This window comes from Papio anubis, chromosome 5, assembly GCF_008728515.1.
Source record: "Papio anubis isolate 15944 chromosome 5, Panubis1.0, whole genome shotgun sequence".
Classification (NCBI taxonomy): Eukaryota; Metazoa; Chordata; class Mammalia; order Primates; family Cercopithecidae; genus Papio; species Papio anubis.
The window spans coordinates 131123623-131146500 of NC_044980.1; the positions used below are offsets into that span (position 1 = coordinate 131123623).

The window sequence follows — 22878 nt, forward strand, 5'->3', positions numbered from 1 at the left end:
CAGTGCTTTGTGAAGGCCAGTGATGACCTAAATCACAGTGAAAGCTCAGCTTTATCTGAATATGCCTAATGCCCGTATCTGTTTTGTTTTTCATGGAGAGATTGTTTTTTGGAGGTAGATTTGTTCTGTGGCCAGCGTCAGTGAGAAATCAGTATTAAAACAGTATAAAAAAGATGAAAGTGATTTCTTCATAAACAAATAGACTTCACTCTCCTAATTTTACTCATTTAAGAACACCCTTGAGCATGTTTTCAGATGTAGCGTTGATGTGGATTCTTCCAAATATTGGCCCTTCACCTTGCATATTTTTCTTTCTCCTTCAGGGTTGATAACAGCAGAAGATAGAAGAGTTGGTACAACAAATCTTCATTTAGATGTGTCTGATGCTGTTAATGTGATGGTGTATGTTGGGATTCCCATCGGGGAGGGTGCTCATGATGAAGGTATGCTTTCTAGAATCTGCTGCTTCAGGATGGTGAGGCTTTGTCTTGGGAATACAGTGTTGGGTGTTTTCATTCTTAGGGCCAGTGGCTTTTCCTTTTTCCTTTTTCTTTTTTCTTTTTTTTTTTTGGAGGCTGAGTCTCGCCTCACTCTATCCCCCAGGCTAGAGTGCAATGGCGCAATCTTGGCTCACTGCAACCTCCACTGCCTCCCGGGTTCAAGCAATTCTCCTGCGTCAGCCTCCTGGGATTACAAGCGCCTGCCACCACACCCGGCTAATTTTTGTATTTTTAGTATGGATGGGTTTTGCCATGTTGGCCAGGCTGGTCTCAAACTCCTGACCTCAGGTTATCTGCCTGCCTAAAGTGCTGGGATTACAGGCGTCAGCCACTGCACCTGGCTTCTTTTTTCTTTTCTTATTCCCCTAGTGGCTTTTTCTTGTTTCTTCCAGGCCTAATGGGAAGTGGCCCAGTGGATGTTGCTAGGTAAAGGGGGAGGTTCTAGTAGAGAAGAATACCACTTTGCATATCTTTGACTAGAGTCTCTTTCTAGAAATGCTACCCTTTTCTACTTTGTAGCCTCACAAAGAGAAATGAAGGTCAGCTGTGGAGTGACAGATGATAAAGCCAGGACCTTCATGAAAATGAAGCACAAAAGTGATATTTTGCTGCATTTATAATTCCTGCCATCTTAGTGTTAAAATTAATACATGTTCATTATGGAAATTTGAAAAAGGGATACTTTTTTTTGAGGCAGTCTTGCTCTGTCGCCAGGCTGGAAGTGCAGTGGCGGGATCTCCAGCTCACGCCTGCAAGCTCCGGCCTCCCGAGGTTCACGCCATTTCTCCTGCCTCAGCCTCCCGGGTAGCTGGGACTACGCGCCCACCACCTCGCCCAGCTAGTTTTTGTATTTTTTAGTAGAGGCGGGGTTTCACTGTGTTAGCCGGGATGGTGATCTTCTGACCTCGTGATCCGTGATGCCGGCCTCCCAAAGTGCTGGGATAAAGAAAATAAGTAACTCAAAATCTCAAGGTTCAGGGATAATTTCTTTGTTTTTTTTTTTTTTTTTTTGAGATAGAGTCTCACTATGTTGCTCAGACTGGCTTCAAACTCCTGGGCTCCAGCATTCCTCCCACCTCAGCCTCCCAAGTAACTGGGCCTACAGGCAAGGCCACTGTGCCTGGCTTTACATTTGCTTTTTTTTTTCTCTTCTTTTCTTTTCTTTTTTTTGCAACCTCCGCCTCCTGGGTTCAAGCAATTCTCAGGCCTCAGCCTCCCAAGTAGCTGGGATTACAGGCATGTGCCACCACACTCGGCTAATTTTTGTATTTTTAGTAGAGACGGGGTTTCACCATGTTGGCCAGGCTGGACTCGAACTCCCAACCTCAGGTGATCCGCCCACCTCAGCCTCTCAAAGTGCTGGGATTATAGACATGAGCCACCATGCCCAGCCTACATTTGCCTTGGATTCTGCACACCTGCAACATTCATGATGGTGTTTTTTAGGTCATTATAATAGACAAGCATTAGAAGCCAACCCTCTTCACTTGCCAGTGATGCTTTATGCTCTGTGGACTTCAATTCAGAATCCTAGTGTTTGAAGGGGTCTTGAGAACATATATAGACTCCATATACTTGTAGCGGAAAATAACCTGCAAGTTAAACATAAGATATGACTACACAGTTTAAGCAAAAAGTACGTGTTAAGGGGAAATTATACCTCCAAAAATGCTGAATCTCTAATAAGTAAGGAAGGTTTAATGTTGTTCTGTGTGTAGGGAGCTTAGACCGGTATGAATTTTGGTTCTTTGATTCTGCATTACATTATTCCAGAGATGGAGAAGAGTAAAAACTCAGTTTGTTTGAACTGGACATTTCGTTTCACTCAGTGGTACTGAAATGGCTGACTACATTGAAAATGTCATTTTGCCCTTTTCAGAGGTACTCAAGACAATTGACGAGGGAGATGCTGATGAGGTGACAAAGCAGAGGATTCATGATGGAAAAGAGAAGCCAGGTGCTTTATGGCACATCTATGCAGCCAAGGATGCAGAGAAGATCCGGGAGCTGCTCCGAAAGGTATGTGCCTGGGTGGGCTGTGCTCCCAGCTCACATATCAAGGGTCTGGATGCTGAGACACCCTATCTAGGGTTTCTCATGTAGAGTCCCTTGGCATTAAAGACGTATTGGCCATGGTATCTCTGGTGGCAAAGCCCAAAGGCCTGAATCCATACCTAGAGGATGTTGACTAGAATAAAGTTTTGCCATCCCCACCCCATCTTAGGACATTGCTACAGCAAGTTGGATTTATACTGTCAATAATGTTTAATTTTCCCATCTTTGGATTTGATTGTGGCTTCAGGTTGGAGAAGAACAAGGCCAAGAGAACCCCCCTGATCATGACCCAATTCATGACCAAAGTTGGTACCTGGACCAGACCCTCCGTAAGCGACTCTACGAGGAGTATGGTGTGCAAGGCTGGGCTATCGTGCAGTTCCTAGGTGATGCTGTTTTCATACCTGCTGGAGCCCCACACCAGGTGGGTTCCTGCTTGGGGGTTGGGCTGGACAGTTCCATGGGCTTCTTATTTCTGTCTTTCTTGCTAATCTACCAAGAGATTTAAGTAGCTAGATCAGACTGATTTCTCTTATGCTGCAATTTATTTTATGCTTTTATTTTCTTCCTTGTAACGTTAAGGCTCATTTAAAAATTTTTAAACAGGGCTGGGCACAGTGGCTCACGCCCGTAATCCCAGCACTTTGGGAGGCCGAGGCAGGCAGATCACCTGAGGTCGGGAGTTCAAGACCAGCCTGACCAACATGGTGAAACCCCATCTCTACTAAAAATACAAAATTAGCCAGGCGTGGTGGCACATGCCTATAATCCCAGCTACTCAGGAGGCTGAGGCAGGAGAATCACTTGAACCCAGGAGGTGGAGGTTGCAGTGAGCCAAGATCGCGCCATTGCACTCCAGCCTGGGCAACAAGAGCAAAACTCGGTCTCAAAAAAAAAAAAAAAATTTAAAACAATGCAAGCTATTAAAGAAAAAGTGACAAGTCCTAGCTCAGCTACTTGTAGCATACTCTTCTTATCAATCCCCTTATCCTACTTTCCCAATTTAGTTGCTTTCCTCAGAGGTAGCCTACTGTTAACAGTTGGTGTATATTTTTCCAGAGCATTTTCTGTGCAAATACTAATGTTTTTATGTATTTTTTTTCCTTTTTTTTTTTTTTTTGTGGTAGAGACTGGGTTTCACCATGTTGCCTAGGCTGGTCTTGAACTCCTAAGCTCAAGCAATCAACCTGCCTCGGCCTCCCAAAGTGCTGGGATTACAGGCATGAGCCATTGCACCTGGCCATTGTTTTTATTTATACATTTGCACTTACAGCTTTTCTGTGTTGTTATAAAAATAGAAATATTATACGTATTTCTTAAGGGTTTTTTTTTAACTATATCATGGACGTTTTCCATATATTATTGAATCTCTAATGTCTGATATTTACCCTCTGCACTTTGCCCCTCGCAGGTTCACAATCTATACAGTTGCATAAAAGTAGCAGAAGACTTTGTATCTCCAGAACATGTAAAGCACTGTTTCCGCCTGACTCAGGAATTCAGGCATCTCTCTAACACTCATACAAATCATGAGGATAAACTGCAGGTAAATAACTCCTCCTCCTACCCCACTCTGTCTTCTCATTGCATACTCATATACATTACACAGAAAGCACATTCTCCTTTCTGAGGGTATTCTCCGAAGGTCTAATTGTGGAGGAGAAATGATGCAGGGAAGAAGTTTGGGGATATGGAGTCATTTTAGGACTCATTTAATTGTTTTTTAAAGTTTTTCTTCTTTTTTACAAAAATTAGCTGGGCATGATGGGTCGTGCCTGTAGTCCCAGCTACTCAGGAAACTGAGGCAGGAGAATTGTTTGAACTGGGAGGCGGAGGTTGCAGTGAGCCAAAATCATGCCACTGCACTCCAACCTGGGTGACAGCAAAACAAAAAAAAAAAACAAGTTTTTCTTCTTTTTAATAGAATGGGGTCTATGTTGCCCAGGCTGGTCTCAAACTACTGGGCTCAAGATATCCTCTCACCTCAGCCTCACAAAGTACTGGGAATACAGGTGTGAGCCACTGCTTAACGTAATCATTTCTGTTGTGACAGTCCTCATTTCTCTCCCCTTCAGAGTTACAGTATTACTAGTGTTAGTAACTAACTAGACAGACCTCCCCAAAAGGTGGGAAAGGCACTATGGCAGTGTGTTCTAAGCATGTTTTTGAGAATAAATGTTGCGCCGAAGCTGCTTCTCATAGCAGATTTCTATGCAGACTCAATTTCTTAGAGCTCTGCTAGGGATTACATTTCATGTCCCTAAGAACTGTATCCCCTTGTAGAGCAGAGCTGAACAATCAGATTAGGTTTCCTCTGCTCTTGAAATGGATTGGAATTTTAAGGCAGAATTTCATCATTAATACATATAGATAGTTCAGTTGCATAAAAAGAACAAAGAGAACCGGGCACGGTGGCTCATGCCTGTAATTCCAGCACTTTGGGAGGCCAAGGTGGGTGGATCACGAGGTCAGGTGATCGAGATCATCCTGGCTAATATGTTGATACCCCATCTCTACTAAAAATACAAAAAATTAGCCGGGCCTGGTGGCACACACCTGTAGTCCTAGCTACTCGGGAGGCTGAGACAGGAGAATCGCTAGAACCTGGGAGGCAGAGGTTGCAGTGAGCTGAGATCGCGCCACTGCACTCCAGCCTGGGTGACAGAGCGAGACACCGTCTCAAAAAAAAAAAAGAATAAGGAAGCAAAGTTCTCTAGGCTTTCACTGTGGCCTCTTTTTTTCTGGCATGCCTGTGGCTCAAGTGTATTTTCTTTGGTTGTTGATAGATCAGATTGAAGAGGTTTTTCTTTCTTTCTTTCTTTCTTTTTTTTTTTTAAGACAGAGTCTCTCTCTGTTGCCCAGGCTGGAGTGCAGTGGCATGATCTCGGCTCACTGCAACCTCCGCCTCCCAGGTTCACGCCATTCTCCTGCCTCAGCCTCCCAAGTAGCTGGGACTACAGGCGTCTGCCACCATGCCTGGCTATTTTTTTGTATTTTTAGTAGAGATGGGGTTTCACTGTGTTAGCCAGGATGGTCTTGATTGCTTGACCTTGTGATCCACCTGCCTCAGCCTCCCAAAGTGCTGGGATTACAGGCGTGAGCCACCGCGCCCAGCCAGAAGAGGTTTTTCTTAATTGCTGGTAGATTCAATCACTTTCAACTCTGAGTCTGATGTGCCTTTTCCTTTCTTTTCTTTTCTTTATTTCTTTTTTTTTTTTGAGACGGAGTCTTGCCTTGTCGCCCAGGCTGCAGTGCAGTGGTGCGATCTCGGCTCACTGCAACCTCCACCTCCCGGGTTCATGCCATTCTCCTGCCTCAGCCTCCCGTGTAGCTGAGACTATAGGCGCCCGCCACCACACCGGGCTAATTTTTTGTATTTTTAGTAGAAACGGGGACCTTGTTAGCCAGGGTGGTCTCGATCTCCTGACCTCATGATCCACCCATCTCAGCCTCCCAAAGTGCTGGAATTACAGGCGTGAGCCACCGCACCCAGCTTCTTTCTTTTCTTTTCTTTTTTTTTTTTTTTTTTTTTGATAGAGTCTCAGTCTGTCACCCACGCTGGAGTGCAGTGGCATGATACTGGCTCACTGCAACCTCCACCGTCTGGGTTCAAGCAGTTCTCCTGCCTCAGCCTCTCAGGTAGCTGGAATTACAGGCACCTGCCACTGTGCCCGGCTCATTTTTGTAGTTTTTTAATAGAGACGGGGTTTCACCATCTTGACCAGGCTGGTCTTGAACTCCTGACCTCATGATCCACCTGCCTCGACCTCCTAAAGTGCTGGGATTACAGATGTGAGCCACCCTGGCTGGTTTTTTTTTTTTTTTTTTTTTTTTTTTTTGAGACAGGGTCTTACTCTGTCGCCAAAGCTAAAGTGCAATGGTGTGATCTTGGCTCACTGCATCCTTCATCTCCTGGGTTCAAGTGATTCTCCTGCCTCAGCCTCCCATGTAGCTGGGATTACAGGCATGCGCCACCACACCGAGATAATTTTTGTATTTTTTGGTAGAGACACGGTTTCACCATTTTGGCCAGGCTGGTCTTGAACTCCTGACTTCAGGTGATCTGCCTGCCTCTACCTCCCAAAGCGCTGGAATTACAGGAGTGAGCCACTGCACCCAGCCAACCATAAAGTTTTAATACAAAGTATAATCAACATTGGTTTTTGTTTGTTTATTTATCAAGATGGAGTCCCGCTCTGTTGCCCAGGCTGCAGTGCAGTGGCGTGATCTTGCCTCACTGCAACCTCTGCCTCCCGAGTTCAAGCGATTCTCCTGCCTCAGCCTCCCGAGTATCTGGGGATTACAGGCACACATCACCACACCAAGCTAATTTTTGTATTTTTAGTAGAAACGGGGTTTTGTCCGGGCGCGGTGGCTCAAGCCTGTAATCCCAGCACTTTGGGAGGCCGAGATGGGCGGATCACGAGGTCAGGAGATCGAGACCATCCTGGCTAACACGGTGAAACCCCGTCTCTACTAAGAAATACAAAAAATAGCCGGGCGAGGTGGCAGCGCCTGTAGTCCCAGCTACTCGGGAGGCTGAGGCCGGAGAATGGCATGAACCCGGGAGGCGGAGCTTGCAGTGAGCTGAGATCCGGCCACTGCACTCCAGCCTGGGCGACAGCGCGAGACTCCGTCTCAAAAAAAAAAAAAAAAAAAAAAAAGAAACGGGGTTTCGCCATGTTGGCCAGGCTGGTCTTGAACTCCCAACCTCAGGTGATCCGCCTGCCTCGGCTTCCCAAAATGCTGAGATTACAGGTGTGAGTCACTGTGCCCATGCAACATTGGTGTTTAGATAGAATGAGAATATAAAGGTAACATGTCACCTTACCCATAACACCTTTCCTTGAGCTAGGGATGTTGGGTGTGTGTCTGCAGTCATAGCCACTCAGGAGGCTGAAGTGGGAGGATCACTTGAGCCCAGGAGTTTTGAAGCTATCGTGACCTATGATCGCCCCACTACACTCCAGCCTGGGCAACAGACTATGTCTCTTTATTTAAAAAAAAAAGACCTCTCCTGACTACCCTGTTTAGAATAACAACTCCTGCTCCAGCACTCCCAGTCCCACTTTCACTGCTTTATTTTTTCTGTAGTGTGTGTGTGTGTGTGTGTGTATATATATATATATAAAATTATTTTTTTTTAATCTGTTACTTAACCCTACTAGAATGTAAGCTATTTAAGCTCTATGAAGGCAGGAATTTTACTTTTTTACTCAATGCTTTTCCTTAGCACAATGTCTGACACATAGTAGGTATTCATAAATCTTTGTTGAAGCAATGCAAAAAAATTAATGGAGAATAGCATAAGAGGGACTTGGATGCCCATGAGCCAGCTTAAGAAATTACAGCACACATACATATACATGGTTGAAGCCCCCATGTACCCTTCCCCTTTGCATTTCCCCACTTTTCCTCTGCAGAAATAACCTCAACTCTCTTGTCAGCCCTTTAAAAGAAATCTGTCTTCATTATCTTCACTTTAATATGCCTGTTTACTTTTTTCAATAACTTTTATTGTGTGTTCCAATTTCACAGGTAATATATCCAAATCAGAAAACATATAAGCACAAAGAGAAAAAATAGGCCATAATCCTGCTTTCCACTCTTGTTTTAATGCATCCTTATTAGCTGTAGAACCTTAAGGAAGCCTCTTAACTATATAAGGAAGTAAATTTCTTCAGGTGTTCACTGTGGCCTTAGTTTCCTCAGTTTCTCCTCTGTAAATTGGGCGTGATAATAATAGAACCTACCTCATAGGATTCTGGCAAGGATTAAGCGAAGGTCCACATAAAGAGCTCAGCAACATCGCCTGCCCAGGACATAGTAAGCACTTAAATGATGGTGATCAAATAGCCTTTCACATAACTTCAGTATTCTTTTTTGAGTACAGACCTTATGCCCTATGTGATTTGTAAATGACTGTGGGGATTGACACAGGAACACACAGTCCTTGTTGGGAGTTTCCCCACTAAACCAGTAGGCTTACAGTCAAGGTAGAACATACATTTGCATGGGGCTGCTGTGAACTGACTTTGCTGTTTACCCTTTCTAGGTGAAGAACATCATTTACCATGCAGTGAAAGATGCGGTTGGCACCCTCAAGGCTCATGAATCCAAACTGGCAAGGTCCTAGGCATGGAGAAACTCCAAGCTCCCCTGCGAAGCAGGTCTTTCACTCACAACACTTACAGGGAACGGCAGGGCTCTTTGCTGGAGCAAAGGCCCTTCACCCGGAGCCAGTGTGGTCAGTATTCCAAACTCTCCAGCCACTCTATTCTACGCTGCCTCAACACCGAAGGTTGACACAGGAAAGTCGTACTGTTGACACACACAGTTTGAGACTCCAAGCCAAGAGTGCCACATCCTATCCTGTGGCCTTTTGGAAATCCGAATTGCCTGAACATGGCGGGGCTTTCCTGCACATTCTCCTGATTTGAGATTCATGGGCACACCTTTCTTTTCTTTTCTTCTTGTGCCTAGTTAAATGGGAATGTGTTTGGAGGTAGGGGAAATCACATAACTGGTACAAGTATGGGGTAATTGCTTAAACATGCCTGGTGGAAGTCTGATAGCGTCTCTGCACGTGACCTCTGACAAAGCCCATCCCAGGAGACGGGGTGAAGCCATTCCCCACACTCTCCTGTGAACACCAGAGTCTGGCAAGACCCAGGGAGAACCCACTGCTTTTCCCAGGAGGCTCCAGGATTAGGAAATGTGTGTATTTAGTGAAAAATAGGTTTGTAGTGAAATAGTTACTATTTCATGAAAGTAGATATTTTTAGAATTTTTGAAATACCACAGTTGTTTTCCTGGATTATGAGGAAAGGCACATTACATTTAGTCTTCCTTTCGATATAAAACTCTTTGAAGAAATATGATTTTTAGAAATCAGCTACCCATTATAGCACAAAATCAGCCAAAGCAGAATTTTTTAAAATTGGCTTTTTTAGGATTCTTTTAGTTTCTCCCCCTCCCATCTTAGTCTTACCTTGAGGGAACAGTCCTATGAGAAGGAACTTTGTCACGTCTGAGCTGTGGTGTGTTCCCCGTGTGTGTACAACACTGGTGACTCCAGGAACCATTTTCACCTATTACCGGTGTTCCCTGGGGACTCCTCTTAACGTTTCCAAATGGGAAGGACAGTTGATTTCCAACATGAGGTTTTTTGTTTTTTATCCAGAAATATTTTCAGCAAAACCTTCCAACTGAGTGGAGTCTGATTAAGGATTTATTTGAAATGGTGGAATTCATTGGCCCATAGGTACATTGGAAAATGTATCTCTCTCCAGCTGTACTGTAGTGCCCTGCAGGCTGTTTATATGTTCACAGTTACTTTTTTTTAAAAATAAAAGTCATTTAATGTAGAATACTTTTAATTTCACTTTCTGTATTTTAATTTTGTTGAAGGGCTGATTGGGATTTCCATGTTCTTATTAAAAATCTAACATCTGTTTGGAGTGGACTAAATTATTTGCATACCAACCCTTCTAAAATCAGCATTAGATTGGGAGTTGGGTTGGAGGTGGGGGATTCGTTTTCAGGTCTTCATAACTGTGCTACACCCAGATATTTTTCTTTGCTTGTTGAGGCTGTGCCATGTTGGGAGAAGGGAAATTGCTAGGGTGAGGTTAGTATGGTTTGGGGAATTGGGGTAAGGGGAAGGGGCCACATGAGTTAGCGGGTAGGAAGAGAGACATGTTTCCCCATACTTCATGCTCTGTGAATGGAGTGGGAAAGGTGGGGTCCTCCCTTCCTGTGGCAGAGTCTGGGGGGAAGGGCCATTGTGTGTGGTCTCAGCAAAGTTGGACAGTCTGTGGTGGGATTCTTAAGCAGGTGGCCTGGCTGCCCACATGTAATGTGCGGCCATAGATCCACCTTAGATGGTGGAAGACACTCATGTGGGATTTATCAAGCAGTAATTAAAGTGTTCCATTGTGAGGTGAGAACAGACTGCATTCCAATTAGAAGAGGCTTTCTGGAGAGGAAGTTGTGAAGAATAGCAAGAGGGGTTATCAGAGGCTGCTTCTCTGGAACCTTTTGGGAAACATCTTCCAAAGTGTTTGAACCTGGAAATATAATTTATCAGGTTAGAAATAGACCATTGTGTGGTTCAAGGATACTGAGCTTGAATAAGACCATGACTCTTTGAAATACACAGTTCTGAATGTGTCCTTTCAGCCCGGATGGGCACAGGTTGATGCTGTGGTCACCCGAAGGATTACACCTCAACATAAAGGGTAGAGGAATGCTGAAGCTTTAAAATGGGACAGGAAAGGAGAGCAATAGGGCTGGGGGGTTGGTGGATGGTGGGAAGTTGGTTGCTTTACTGAAGGTCAGGAGGCAGGCTAGCCTACATTCTGGATATAAATGTCTTTAGAATCAGGACATTCACTGCCACTAGTGCTTGCTGATGGGGGTGGAACTGGAGCCCCAGAACCCTCTCCCAGCCCCTCTGTTTGAAAAGAAGGTTGACCCTTTGTTGTCAGTAACCACATTGAGAGCATAAAGCTCTGTTCCCCTGCAAAGCTAAGGAGCTGACAACGTGAAAAAGCAGACCAGCAGCCCAGTGACTCACACCTGTGATCCCAGCACTTTGGGAGGCTGAGGCGGGTGGATCGCTTGAGCTCAGGAGTTTGAGACCAGCCTGGGCAATATTGCAAAACCCTGTCTTGACAAAAAAAAAAAAACAGCTGGTTGTGGCTTGGGCCTGTAGTCCCAGCTACTCGGGAGGCTAAGGTGGGAGGATCACTCAAACCCAGGAGGTGTGCTGAGGTTGTGCCACTGCACTCCAGCGTGAGCAACAGAGTGAGACCCTGTCTCAAAAAAAAAAAAAAAAACGGATCTGGCCAGGGGAGATCCTCTTTCAACGGGGGTGAGAAGGAGTGGGGTGAACAGGTGCGGCTGTACCTGTGAGTCAGGAGCTCAGGTGGATGTCTCCAGGGCCTGTGATGAGGAGGAGAGTTTGCTAGTCAGCAGTTGGGGATGTAACCTGTTTAAAGTAGGCTTCCTGGGGATATCTTAGCAGCATGACTTGGTGGCTTTGTGACTCTCAACAGATTATTGAACCTTAAGCTTCTCACTCCCTTATCTTCAAAATGAGGGCATTTATAGCACCTGCCTTATAGGGTGGTCAAGAGAATTCACTGGCAACGCAGTGAAGCTCTTAGCACAGGGGCTGGCACACAGTAAGCGCTTGATGTGGGCAGGGCAGGAGGTGGGCAGGGGTCGATTTCAAGATGTAACCATGGAGACCTCCACAACAGCCTAGGGCTTGAAACCCAAGAAAGATGAACAAGCGATTCGAGGAAGGCAGGGCACTGAGGGTCGGAGGCGCATGCCCGGCCACAGCAGGTGCTGGGGGCGCGCCGCCGCCGCCGCGGCCTCCCGGCCTCCCCTTTAAGAGCCGCCGCCGCCGCCGCCGCCGCCCACGGCCCGCCGCTGCGGCAGGGACCTCCCCTTTAACGGCGGCGCTGGGCGCTCCGCTGCCCCCGCGGCGGCTGCTGCAGCGGCTGCTGCTGCTACTGCGGCTCCTGCTGCCGCCGCCGCCGCCGCCGCTTGGCCTCAGGCAGCTGCATCCTCGGCCGGGCCGGGTCCCCGCCCCGCGTCGCGCCCGGCCCCGCCATGGTGTCCTGGATCATCTCTCGGCTGGTGGTGTGAGTGCGGCGGCGAGGGGGGTGATGCGGGCTGTGATGGAGGGCGGGGTTGTTAAAGCCCGGGTGGACTTCTCCGAAGCTTGGTGCAGCAGAGTCACCTAAAGGCGCTGCGTCCTTATTTGGGGTCCCCAGAGACATGGAGATGTGGCACCCAGGACTGGAGGGGGGAATATTAGGGGAGCGTGGTAGGCCTGGCTTCCCAGGGACCTCACCCACATTCTTTATTAATAACCTCTTTTATTTCTACCGTCCTTGCTCCTGCGCCCATCCTAGGGGCTGAGCAGCACGGCTTGATTTAAAAGGGAAGGCAGGCGCGTCCCCTCCCCCACCTAGCAGGTCTGGGCTGGAGGAGGTCCTCAGACCCGGGCCCTGTCCCTCTCGGGGAGGGAACAGGGTGATGGAAGAGAGTGGAGCAAGGCAGGGCCTCATCATCATTCCGCAGCTCAGAGCCATCACCAGGCCCCTTGGCCTCTCCCTTCCACTCACTGTCAGGAGACTGGGGACGAGAGCACATGCCCTTAGGCCCCCTAGGGAGGAAGTCGGTATTGGGAAGCAGAAATGCTCGGAGGACAAAGTGTGAGAGGTAACTGGGAGAGGGGATGTATGTGCTCAGCCTGGGATTGTGGACGCCGCTGGGGGAGGACGCTCGGTGGCCTTCATTCCAGGCTGCCAGCCACACTGTGGAGCCATGTCTCTGGCACCTCCCCGGGCCCCAGGAGGGAACTCACACCATTCTCCACGACCCCAGACTTTGTCCTTGAGGATTCTGCCCCGCACTCCACTTGCACCAGGCAGTTTGGAAGTATCCCGCCTGTCCATGTGGAAACAGGAGGCACCCACACATTGTCAAGGGGCTGAGCCTGACAGGAGCTCCTTGTAGGCCTCGGAGTTATTCCCTGCCCTAATGAGGACACTGCCCCTCGGCCTCCACCGTTGTGGACTGACACCGGCAGCCCCACCCTGCTCCCTTCCCATTTGGTGCAGCCGGGCTGGCCAAGTGCTTCTGTCCTGGTTTCCTCTAGACTCCTTCTCTTCCCCCATCCACCACAGGGGGAATGGAGGGGTCTCACGCCTCCATGTGGCCTTCAGGGTGGCTGCTTCTCTCTTGCCTGGGCAAGCCCCAAAGGGCATCGGTCCTCTTCTTTCCCAGCCTGTGTCTTGTCTGCACTCTGTAGTTGGATCACCAGCGGGGGCCCTCCCCTGAGCCCCATCCCTGTGGTGTTTACATGGGGGAATAAGCCTCTTTGCCTCTCTCAGGGCCTCCTGCCCCTGTGCCCTTTGTTCCCTAGGGCCCCAGGGCCACAGTGGTACCTCTGACTGCCAGGTAAGGGTGCCCTGTTAGGTGGTGTCAGGTTTCCTCGCAGAGCCTGGCTCTGAGACAGGGAGGTAGAGGGTAAGGGCAGATGGGTGTGAAAGGGCATGAGGTCAAGAAGGAAGACACCCTGTGGCAGTGACCTGACTCCCAGTCCCCATGACATGTTTGTGCATAACCAAGGATCATGGCGCAAGGGACCACATTGGACCCTCTGGCCTCTGGGCCTTTCCCTGCCTCCAGGGCTGGAGAAAAACTGAATAGTGGAGCAGGGAAGCGCATCACCCTAGCTAGCTGAGCATGTTCCATGCTGCTTTGATCTTAACCCCTGACCTGAGTTCATCAGTCCAGCAGGGAGTTCTGTCCCTCTTCCCATTATTTACCCAGGGTCTGATGCAGAGCTGGGAGGGAGAGGCCACTGCCCTTGGCTGAGGGGCCCAGTAACCGTGCCTGCCTCCCTAGGCTCATCTTTGGCACCTTGTACCCAGCCTATTCTTCCTACAAGGCCGTGAAGACAAAAAACGTGAAGGAATATGTGAGTGGATGACCCTTCACCCCCTACCCAACCCACATGGCAGAGAGAGGGGAGGACACTGGGTCCTATTACAGATGGGGGTGACTTTGCACCAATGCTGTCAGCCACTAACAAGACCCACCAGCAAAGGAGGGCCCTGGGTGTCCCGCACAGTGCCTCCAACATGGCTGGCAGGCAGAAGTGGGGTCCTGGGTGTTCTAACCAGGCATGTTCGACAGGCAGAGATGGGGTCCTGGGTGTCCCTGCCCCTCAGCCCCATGCCCCAGTGAGCGCTTTCCTCTGTCCCTCAGGTGAAATGGATGATGTACTGGATCGTCTTTGCCTTCTTCACCACAGCCGAGACGCTTACGGATATAGTGCTCTCCTGGTGAGGTCCAGCATCCCCTCCTGCATCTCAGGGCCCAGGGCCTCTGCCTGTCTCTACCCGGCCAGCCAAACAAAAGATTGGGCCTGGGAGTGAAGCTCCTCCCACTCCTGACAATTTCTTGGGGTCCTTGATATCTCCCCTCTCATGCCTAACTTGACCTGTAGAAGAACAGACATAGTAGTGCCAGGCAAGGGGGCTCACGCTTGTAATCTCAGCACTTTGGGGGACCACGGCTGGTGGATCACCTGAGGCCAGGAGTTTGAGATAAACCTGGGCAACACAGTGAGACCTCATCTCTACTAAAAAATTTTTTATATTAACCAGGTATGTGGCATGTGCCTGTAGACCCAGCTACTCAGGAAGCTGAGACAGAAAGATCGCTTGAGCCCAGGAGTTGGGGGCTGCTGTGAGCTATGATCGTGCCACTGCACTCCAGCCTGAGTGACAGAGCAAGACCTTGTCTCTTAAAAAAGAAAAAAGAGCTGGGTGCAGTAGCTCACACCTGTAATCCCAGCACTTTGGGAGGCCTAGGTGGGTGGATCATTTGAGGTCAGGAGTTTGAGACCAGCCTGGCCAACATGGTGAAACCCTGTCTCCACTAAAAATACAAAAAAAATTAGCTGGGCGTGGTGGTGCCCCTGTAATCCCAGCTACTAGGGAGGCTGAGGCAGGAGAACTGCTTGAACCCAGGAGGTGGAGGTTGCAGTGAGCCGAGATCATGCCATTGCAAGCCTGGGCCACAGAGTGAGACTCCGTCTCAAAAAAAAAAAAAAGGGAGTAAGAACAAACATAACCCCCACGTTTCTTTCTGGTGGCAACCAGAGCACCTCAGTGGAATTCAGGAAACCTGCTTCTGCCATGCTGCCTATGACCTTAGGCAGGTCACAGCTCTTGAGGCCTCAGTTTCCTTATTTGTAAAATAGGCATATGATTCACTCCTATAAACACTGGATACTTGCATTTCCAAGGCATTTCCCAGGTCGTACTAGACTACTAGACTACTATGAGCACTTTGAGGACAGGGAATGTGTCTTAATCATCTGTGCATTCACAGCAGGAACTCAACGTTTACTGAATGATCAGATACCTCTTGGAAGAGAGAACTAATAACACAGTTCATCGGAACTCAAGCGAAGAGAGTGTTACCAAGGGGGAGAGGACAAGAGATCATTACATGTAGAGATAAGGCCCTTGCATTTGAGAAAAATAGTTTTAGGAGAGGAAAGAGATAGAGAGATGGGTTAAAAATTGAGGGTAAAGGCCGGGCACAGTGGCTCACGCCTGTAATCCCAGCACTTTGGGAGGCCGAGGCAGGCAGATCACAAGGTCAGGAGATCAAGACCATCCTGGCTAACATGGTGAAACCCCGTCTCTACTAAAAATACAAAAATTAGCTAGGCGTTATGGCATGTGCTTGTAATCCCAGCTACTTGGGAGGCTGAGACAGAAGAATCGCTTGAACCCAGGAGACGGAGGTTGCAGTGAGCCGAGATCACACCACTGCACTCCAGCCTGGTGACAGAACAGGACTCAGTCCCAAAAAAAAAATTTTTTTGAGGGTAAAGGCTGGGCGTGGTACCTTCTGCTTGTAATCCTAGCACTTTGGGAAGCCAAGGCAGGAGGATCGCTTGAGCCTAAGAGTTTGAGATCAACCTGGGCAACATAGCAAGACCTGTCTATTTAAAAAAAAAAAAAAAAAAAATTGGCCAGGTACGGTGGCTCATGCCTTAATCCCAGCACTTTGGGAGGCCGAGGCGGGCAGATCACCTGAGGTCAGGAGTTTGAGACCAGCCTGACCAACATGGTGAAACCCCATCTCTACTAAAAATACTAAATTAGCCGGGCATGGTGGCGCATGCCTGTAATCCTAGCTACTCGGGAGGCTAAGGCAGGAGAATTGCTTGAACCCAGGAGGAGGAGGTTGTGGTGAGCCAAGATCATGCCACTGCACTCCAGCCTGGGCAACAAAAACGAGACTGTGTCTCACAAAAAAAAAAAAAAAAAAAATTGAGAGTAGAGCAAGGGTGGTGAGGTAAAAAAAAAAATTGACGGTAGTGAATACAGATGCCTTTTTTTCTTTTTCTGAGGTAGAATCTCACTCTGTCATTCAGGTTGGAGTGCAGTGGTGTGATCTCGGCTTACTGCAGCCTCGACCTCCTGGGCTCAAGTGATCTTCCCACCTCAACCTCCTGAGTAGCTGGGACCACAGGCACATGCCACCACACCTGGCTTCTTTTTTATTTTTTGTAGAGATGGGATTTTGCTGTGTTGTCAAGCTGGTCTCGAACTCCTGGGCTTAGATGATCCTCCCACCTTGGCTCCCAAAGTGCTGGGAGATTACAGGCCACTGTGCCAGGCCTATACATGTGTCTTGACACAGCAAAATAGAGAGTTTTGATGAGGGCTTTATGAGGACATAGGTGACCTGAGGGAGTTTGTGACCAGAGGAGAAGGCGCTATGGGGACTGAAGGGCAATCCTGTAAAGTGAGGGGCGTGTCACGGCGAGGCAGGAGGTTCCCCAGCAAGCTAGAGAAGCCCCAGGCCTCTCGATGACAGGGAGGGCAGGAAAGGAAGGGGTGAAGACTCAGGCGTGGGCCTGCACAGTCGAGAGCAAGGTCGCAAGGTCGAGAGTTTCCCTTGGTGTTGACCCTAGGGCAGAGGAAGGGGTGTTTTCTCTAGGAGTGAGAGGGCTGGGGCTTGGGGAGAGGATGAGGCAAGGAGAGTTGCTGCTGGGGGAAATTCCTTCTAGAGTCACTGCTTACCTTCCTGTCTGGAGCCTCAGCTGAGCCCCCCAGATGCTTTTGGATTAGAAAGGAGCAGTCCGGGCCGGGCGCAGTGGCTCACGCCTGTAATCCCAGCACTTTGGGAGGCCGAGATGGGTGGATCACAAGGTCAGGAGATCGAGATCATCCTGGCTAACACAGTGAAACCCTGACTCTACTAAAAATAGAAAAATTAGCTGGGCATGATGGTGGGCGCCTATAGTCCCAGCTACTCGGGAGGCTGAGTCAGGAGAATGGCGTGAACCCGGGAGGCAGAGCTTGCAGTGAGCTCATGCCACTGCACTCCAGCCTGGGCCACAGAACCAGACTGCGTCTCAAAAAAAAAAAAAAGAAAAAAGAAAGGAGCAGTCCCATGAGCCTCATGGGGACCCCAGAGCACTCAGAGTGAGGGGCTATCACACACGGGGCCGGTGCTGCTAGACACAGGGCACTTCCCAACTCCCTGCCCTGTACTCCGTGCTTGCCCCTGTCCCAACAGGTTCCCCTTCTACTTTGAACTGAAGATCGCCTTCGTGATATGGCTGCTGTCCCCATACACCAAGGGCTCCAGTGTGCTCTACCGCAAGTTCGTGCACCCAACACTGTCCAACAAGGAGAAGGTTTGCCCCCACTCTCAGCTTACCTCCCAGCCTGCCCCAATCCAAGGCAGCCCAGAGCCTGTAGCCTCATACAGACTGGCCCTCCCTGTGGGGCCCAGAGCCCGAAGTGACCTGACAGGGCTGCCGTGGCCTCCTGGAGCAGGCAGGGGCCTCTGTCCAGGGGTGAACAAGGGTAGGGCAGGGCCTCGATAGCAGCGCCCAGCTCTCCTCTTCTCCCTTCCCCTCCAATGCCATAGGAGATCGACGAGTACATCACGCAGGCCCGAGACAAGAGCTATGAGACCATGATGAGGGTGGGCAAGAGGGGCCTGAACCTGGCCGCCAATGCCGCAGTCACAGCTGCTGCCAAGGTGAGATGGGGACAGGCTCGGATTCCCAGGGCCCCGCCTTGTACAAAGGGCCCTGGCCAGGCCCCTTGTGTCCACCCTGTGCTCAGGGCTGTAGAGACTCTGGGCTCGTGCAGCTGGAGGTTCCAGTCCAGGCTCTACCCCTATCTGGCCAAGTCACTTTCATCGTCCAGCCATTTCCGCATCTGTCCGGAGGCGAAGTGTGGTCCTGCCCCAGCCCTCAGCTCTGTCTGTGTGGGACTGGGTGAAGACAGTGTGGGGAGGGCACCGAGCCTGGGCTGCTGCCAGCACCATGGTGACCGCTATCTCCACCCCGCCCCTTTCCCCGGCTCTCCCGGTGCGTGGTGGTGACCCTAGGGCCAGGGGGTGCTGTCAGAGAAGCTCCGCAGCTTCAGCATGCAGGACCTGACCCTGATTCGGGACGAGGATGCGCTGCCCCTGCAGGGGCCCGACGGCCGCCTCCGACCCGGCCCTGGCAGCCTCCTGGACACCATTGAGGACTTAGGTACAGGCAGGGCCTGAGGTTGGGGAGGGGCCCCAAGGGCAAGGCCAAGGAGCCCAGATGGGAAAGATTCCCCCATCTCCTTTTCTCCCTGCACCCAGGAGATGACCCTGCCCTGGGTCTAAGGTCCAGCACAAACGTGGCAGATTCCCGGACAGAGGCCTCTGAGGATGACATGGGAGACAAAGCTCCCAAGAGGGCCAAACCCATCAAAAAGGCACCCAAAGCTGAGGTGAGGGCACTGGCCAGAGCTTGGGGAAACAGGCAGAGGGTGGTGGCTCCAAGCTGAGCCCCATCTTCCTCCTTCTTTCCACAGCCACTGGCTTCCAAGACACTGAAGACCCGGCCCAAGAAGAAGGCTTCTGGCGGGGGCGACTCAGCTTGAGACCCTCCACCCCCGCAGGCTGCAGAGCAAGGATGAAGCCTCAGGAAGGGCCTCGGACCCAGCCCCTGCTCCACACTGTGCCAGTAGCCGAGGTGTCTCAGGCCCCTGGGCCCCTCAGATGGCCATTTCCATGCCTGCCCAGTGGCCACTCTACTGGAAGGGGCTTGGAAAAGAGGAGGGAGGCCCAGCTGTGGGGGTTGAGGGTAGAGGGTGGACCAGAGGCTGAGGACTGAGCCACCTAAGGAGGTGGGGACCCCTCGGCCTCCACTGCTGTTCCGCTGCAGCCCCGCCCTGCCCCGCCCCGCCCACCCAGTGCCTTGCTGAAGCCCATAGCCATCCGCTTCTCAGAGGTCCTATCGTGTCTCCACTGCTCGCCTTGGTTTGGGAGCAGGGAGGGGGCAGTCCTAGCCCAGATGGACCAAGGACGGGCCTGAAAACACGTGGGGGAAAGGGAGCACGTGGGGAGGATGTCAGGGACTCTGGGTGGGGCCTCCAGGTGCAGCTGTGGGTGGAAGACCGGGGTTGGCGTGTGCTTCAGCAACCAGGATGGCCAGGCCAGAGCTGCAGCTGGGGGCTCTTTTCCTGGTCATTGGGTGGGGCTGAGTGCCACATGTTCCCACATTAAAAAGGGGGGTCCAGGGCTATGTGTTTGTGTGTGTCTTTCTGGGTCTAGGGCTGGGGGGAGTTTGGGTCAAGGACTGTCCCTCCAGCAGTCACCTCCTCCTACCCTCAGCCCCACCCTCAGCCCCACAGTCAACTGGCCATTTCCCTGCTCAACCCTCCCTTCTAGACCCTGAGCCTCAGAGGATCCAGCCCATGAGAGAACGGGCATCTGGGAGGCCCATCACCTGCTCCTTTGACCTTGCTTCCTTTCAGGTCACCCATTTCCACCATGCCCTGGGCTGGACTCCCATGCTCCTCAGGGCCCACCCCTGCTCTGGTACAGGCCCCTGCTGAGTGGGTCCCTGTCCTCTGCCCCTGGGGCCCATCCCCTATTGTCCAGGGTCCCCATCCTGTACCAAGCAGACTGGGCGCTAAGACCCCTGGCAGAACCCAGACTCTGCTCGCACCTGCCCCAGCTTCTGCCACAGCTTCAGTCAGGGCCAGGAGGAACACATGAAGAAGAAAGAGAAATGCAGGAGCCGTGGGGCTCCCGGTTCCTTGGGAAGAGGGTGCCCAGTGGACCTTTGGCACTGGATGAGCCAATAAACCAAACTCTGGCACCTCATTTATTTTGGCATCTGTGCTTTGTTCTTGCCACACCAGCTGACAGGTGGGAAGGACCTCAAGTGAGAAGCAGGGCCCAGCTGGGGGAGTCGGGAGGCCAGCCTGTGATCCACAGGAGCTCTGGTCCCCAGCTAAGAGATGGGCTTGAGGTGGCTCAGTCTAGGAAAATGGTTTTGGGACTCAAAACCAGAGGCCTGGGCCGGGCGCGGTGGCTCACGCCTGTAATCCCAGCACTTTGGGAGGCTGAGGCGGGCAGATCACGAGGTCAGGAGATCAAGACCATCCTGGCCAAGATGGTGAAACCCCGTCTCTACTAAAAAAAATTAGCCAGGCGTTGTGGTGTGCACCTGTAGTCCCAGCTACTTGGGAGGCTGAGGTAGGGGAATCGCTTGAATGTGGGAGGCGGAGATTGCAGTGAGCCAAGATTACACCACTGCACTCCAGCCTGGTGAAAGAGCAAGACTCTGTCTCAAACAAAACAAAAAACAGAGGTTTAGCTGGGTGTGGTGGCTCACACCTATAATCTCAGCACTTTGGGAGGCCAAGATAGGAGGATCCTTGAACCCAGGATTTTGAGACCAGCCTGGGCAACATGGGAAAATCACATCTGTATTTTTTTTTTTTTTTTTGGAAACTGAGTCTCTATTGCCAAGGCTAGAATGTGGTGGTGTGATCTTGACTCGCTGCAACCTCCGCCTCCTGGGTTCAAGTGATTCTCATGCCTCAGCCTCCCGAGCAGCTGGGATTACAGGCATGCGCCACCACGCCCAGCTAATTTTTGTATTTTTAGTAGAGACTGGGTTTCACCATGTTGGCTAGGCTGGTCTCAAACTCCTGACCTCCAATGATCGGCCTCCCAAAGTGCTGGGATTACAGGCGTGAGACATCGTGCCAGACCACATCTCTATTTTTAAAAATAATAATAATTAATAAATAAAAACCAGAGGCCTAAGAAGGGTCAGGGGCCCCAACCCCAAGGACTGTCTTATCCCTCAGAATCTTACCCCAAGTCTTCAGTGGACCTTCTGGTATCCAGCAAAAAGTGCTAGGTGTAGGCTCTGGGGGACAAAGATCCCAGTGAGGCCCCCAGTGGGGACAGGATAAGATATGGAGCTGTGGGGCAGGCCTCAGGGACTGTGCCTAGAAAGGCCAAAAATGCCAAAGGGGGTTGAGCCAGACACATTGAGCGAATAAGCAGAGATGGGGAAGCCAAGACAAGGGCTTGTGGAGAAACCAGCCCTGGGGACAGAGAGGGAACCAAGGGCTGAGACAAAGAGGCACAACCTTTGTGACACCAGGAAAGGCAGGGGTCCAGCCCTAACTGCTGGGCTAGGTTAGAGGAAAGGAGGAGGAGGGAGCTGCAGGGCATGGGGTCGGAGCCCTGGGAAGCAGAGCCAGAGCTCCAGGGGCCAAGAAGCACAACTGACTGGGGATGAGCCCCCGGGAAGCTGGAACCAAGGGGGAGGGAAAGGCTGGCAGAGGAGCAGAGGCAGGTACAGAGGAGAGATTGACAAAGGAAAAGAGCCGTGAGGGAGGAAAAAGGGATCAGAGAAATAGCTCAACCTGTGGAAGGAAAATTGAGGAAGCAGGCCATGGGGTGGGTAGGGGGTGTGAATAGGACCTAGACCCAGGCTCTGGACCCCAAGTTTGGCAAAGTGCCCCTACACTAGGCTTCCCTCCTCCTTCCCTGGCATCACAGGGTATGTGCACAGGGCATGTGCCAAGCTAGCCAAGAGCCCCCTGAAGTGAGGTCACAGTGGGGGATGTGAGATGTCCCTTTGTCTTTCCTTGGAGTCCTCCAGTCAACTAGCCCTCTGAGGGGCATCGCCTTCACCATCAGCCTCTGAGCAATTTTGGCCCATTTTTCCATCGGAAAGGAGAGGAAGCTACCATGGTAAAATATAGGGGAGGCATTCATTCTAGAAAGATCCCCAGAGGGTAAGATGCTGCAGAACCACGCTAACAGCTACCATATGCCCAGAAAACCAGGTTAGGCGCTCTTTAACCTAAATCTCATTTGCTGCATATCACACACACACACACACACACACACACACAGCCTCACACTCAGGAGCATGCTCGCATCCACAGTGACTGGTGGCTAGACAGGTGATGTCCAGATTCCGCATTGTCAAGCTCTCCATGCGCATCAGGGGTTCCCCTGTGTCCACAGGAACATGCTCAGATTTCCAAGCGCATTGGTTTGTTGCTATGGAAACATTCAGGCTTCTAGAACTCTGGGCACAGGGCCCGCCCCCTGTGGTGCAGAGAAGAGGAGAGCTAGAGGGTGACAAGAAGAATGGGTGGAAAGGCTCCTGGGAAAGAGGCTGGCTGGTGGCACACATCTGGGCCTAGGTGACCCCTTGCTGTCCCCTCATTCCCTGGGAAAATCTCCCCTTCCCCCTCTCCCCTCTGCCTCCGTAGATCTCTCCAAGCCAGGGTAGTGGGAAAGAGATGTCAGAAATAGGTGGATGGCCAGCGCTCTGTGGAGGGTGCTTGATCACTGCCTGGGTCTCCAGGGGCCTTTGAGAGGTATTAGCTTTGGGTAGGGACTGGGGCAGGCGAGCGCTGGGTCCCATGCCCAGGCCTCCTTGGGATCGCTGGGCAGC

The 22878-nt window shown here is 50.7% G+C and overlaps 2 protein-coding genes across 6 annotated transcripts in view; both read left to right on the forward strand.

The window, feature by feature from the left end:
- Window positions 1-10012, forward strand: part of KDM3B (lysine demethylase 3B) — an 87722-nt gene extending 77710 nt beyond the window's left edge. For 3 of the 4 annotated variants that reach the window (XM_021939717.2, XM_021939716.2, XM_009209190.3), the window contains 5 exons: window positions 324-443; window positions 2380-2519; window positions 2803-2979; window positions 3967-4101; window positions 8611-10012. In XM_021939717.2, the coding sequence (XP_021795409.1) occupies window positions 324-443; window positions 2380-2519; window positions 2803-2979; window positions 3967-4101; window positions 8611-8691 (653 nt within the window). In that variant the 3' untranslated portion in view covers window positions 8692-10012. The remainder of the gene's footprint in view (window positions 1-323; window positions 444-2379; window positions 2520-2802; window positions 2980-3966; window positions 4102-8610) is intronic. The other variant, XM_003900160.4, reaches the window with a different exon arrangement.
- A 1965-nt stretch (window positions 10013-11977) lies between these two features.
- On the forward strand, window positions 11978-20270 carry REEP2 (receptor accessory protein 2). Of its 2 annotated transcripts, none has more exons than XM_003900164.3 (8): window positions 11978-12211; window positions 13986-14058; window positions 14349-14425; window positions 17688-17808; window positions 18045-18158; window positions 18513-18660; window positions 18759-18889; window positions 18974-20270. In XM_003900164.3, exons 1-8 carry the CDS (start codon window positions 12180-12182, stop codon window positions 19040-19042), a joined length of 765 nt encoding a protein of 254 aa, XP_003900213.1. In that variant the 5' UTR covers window positions 11978-12179; the 3' UTR covers window positions 19043-20270. The 2 variants fall into 2 exon arrangements, with proteins under 2 accessions (XP_003900213.1, XP_009207455.1); XM_009209191.2 differs by having other exon boundaries at window positions 11981-12211; window positions 18519-18660.
- Window positions 20271-22878: the final 2608 nt, after the last annotated feature.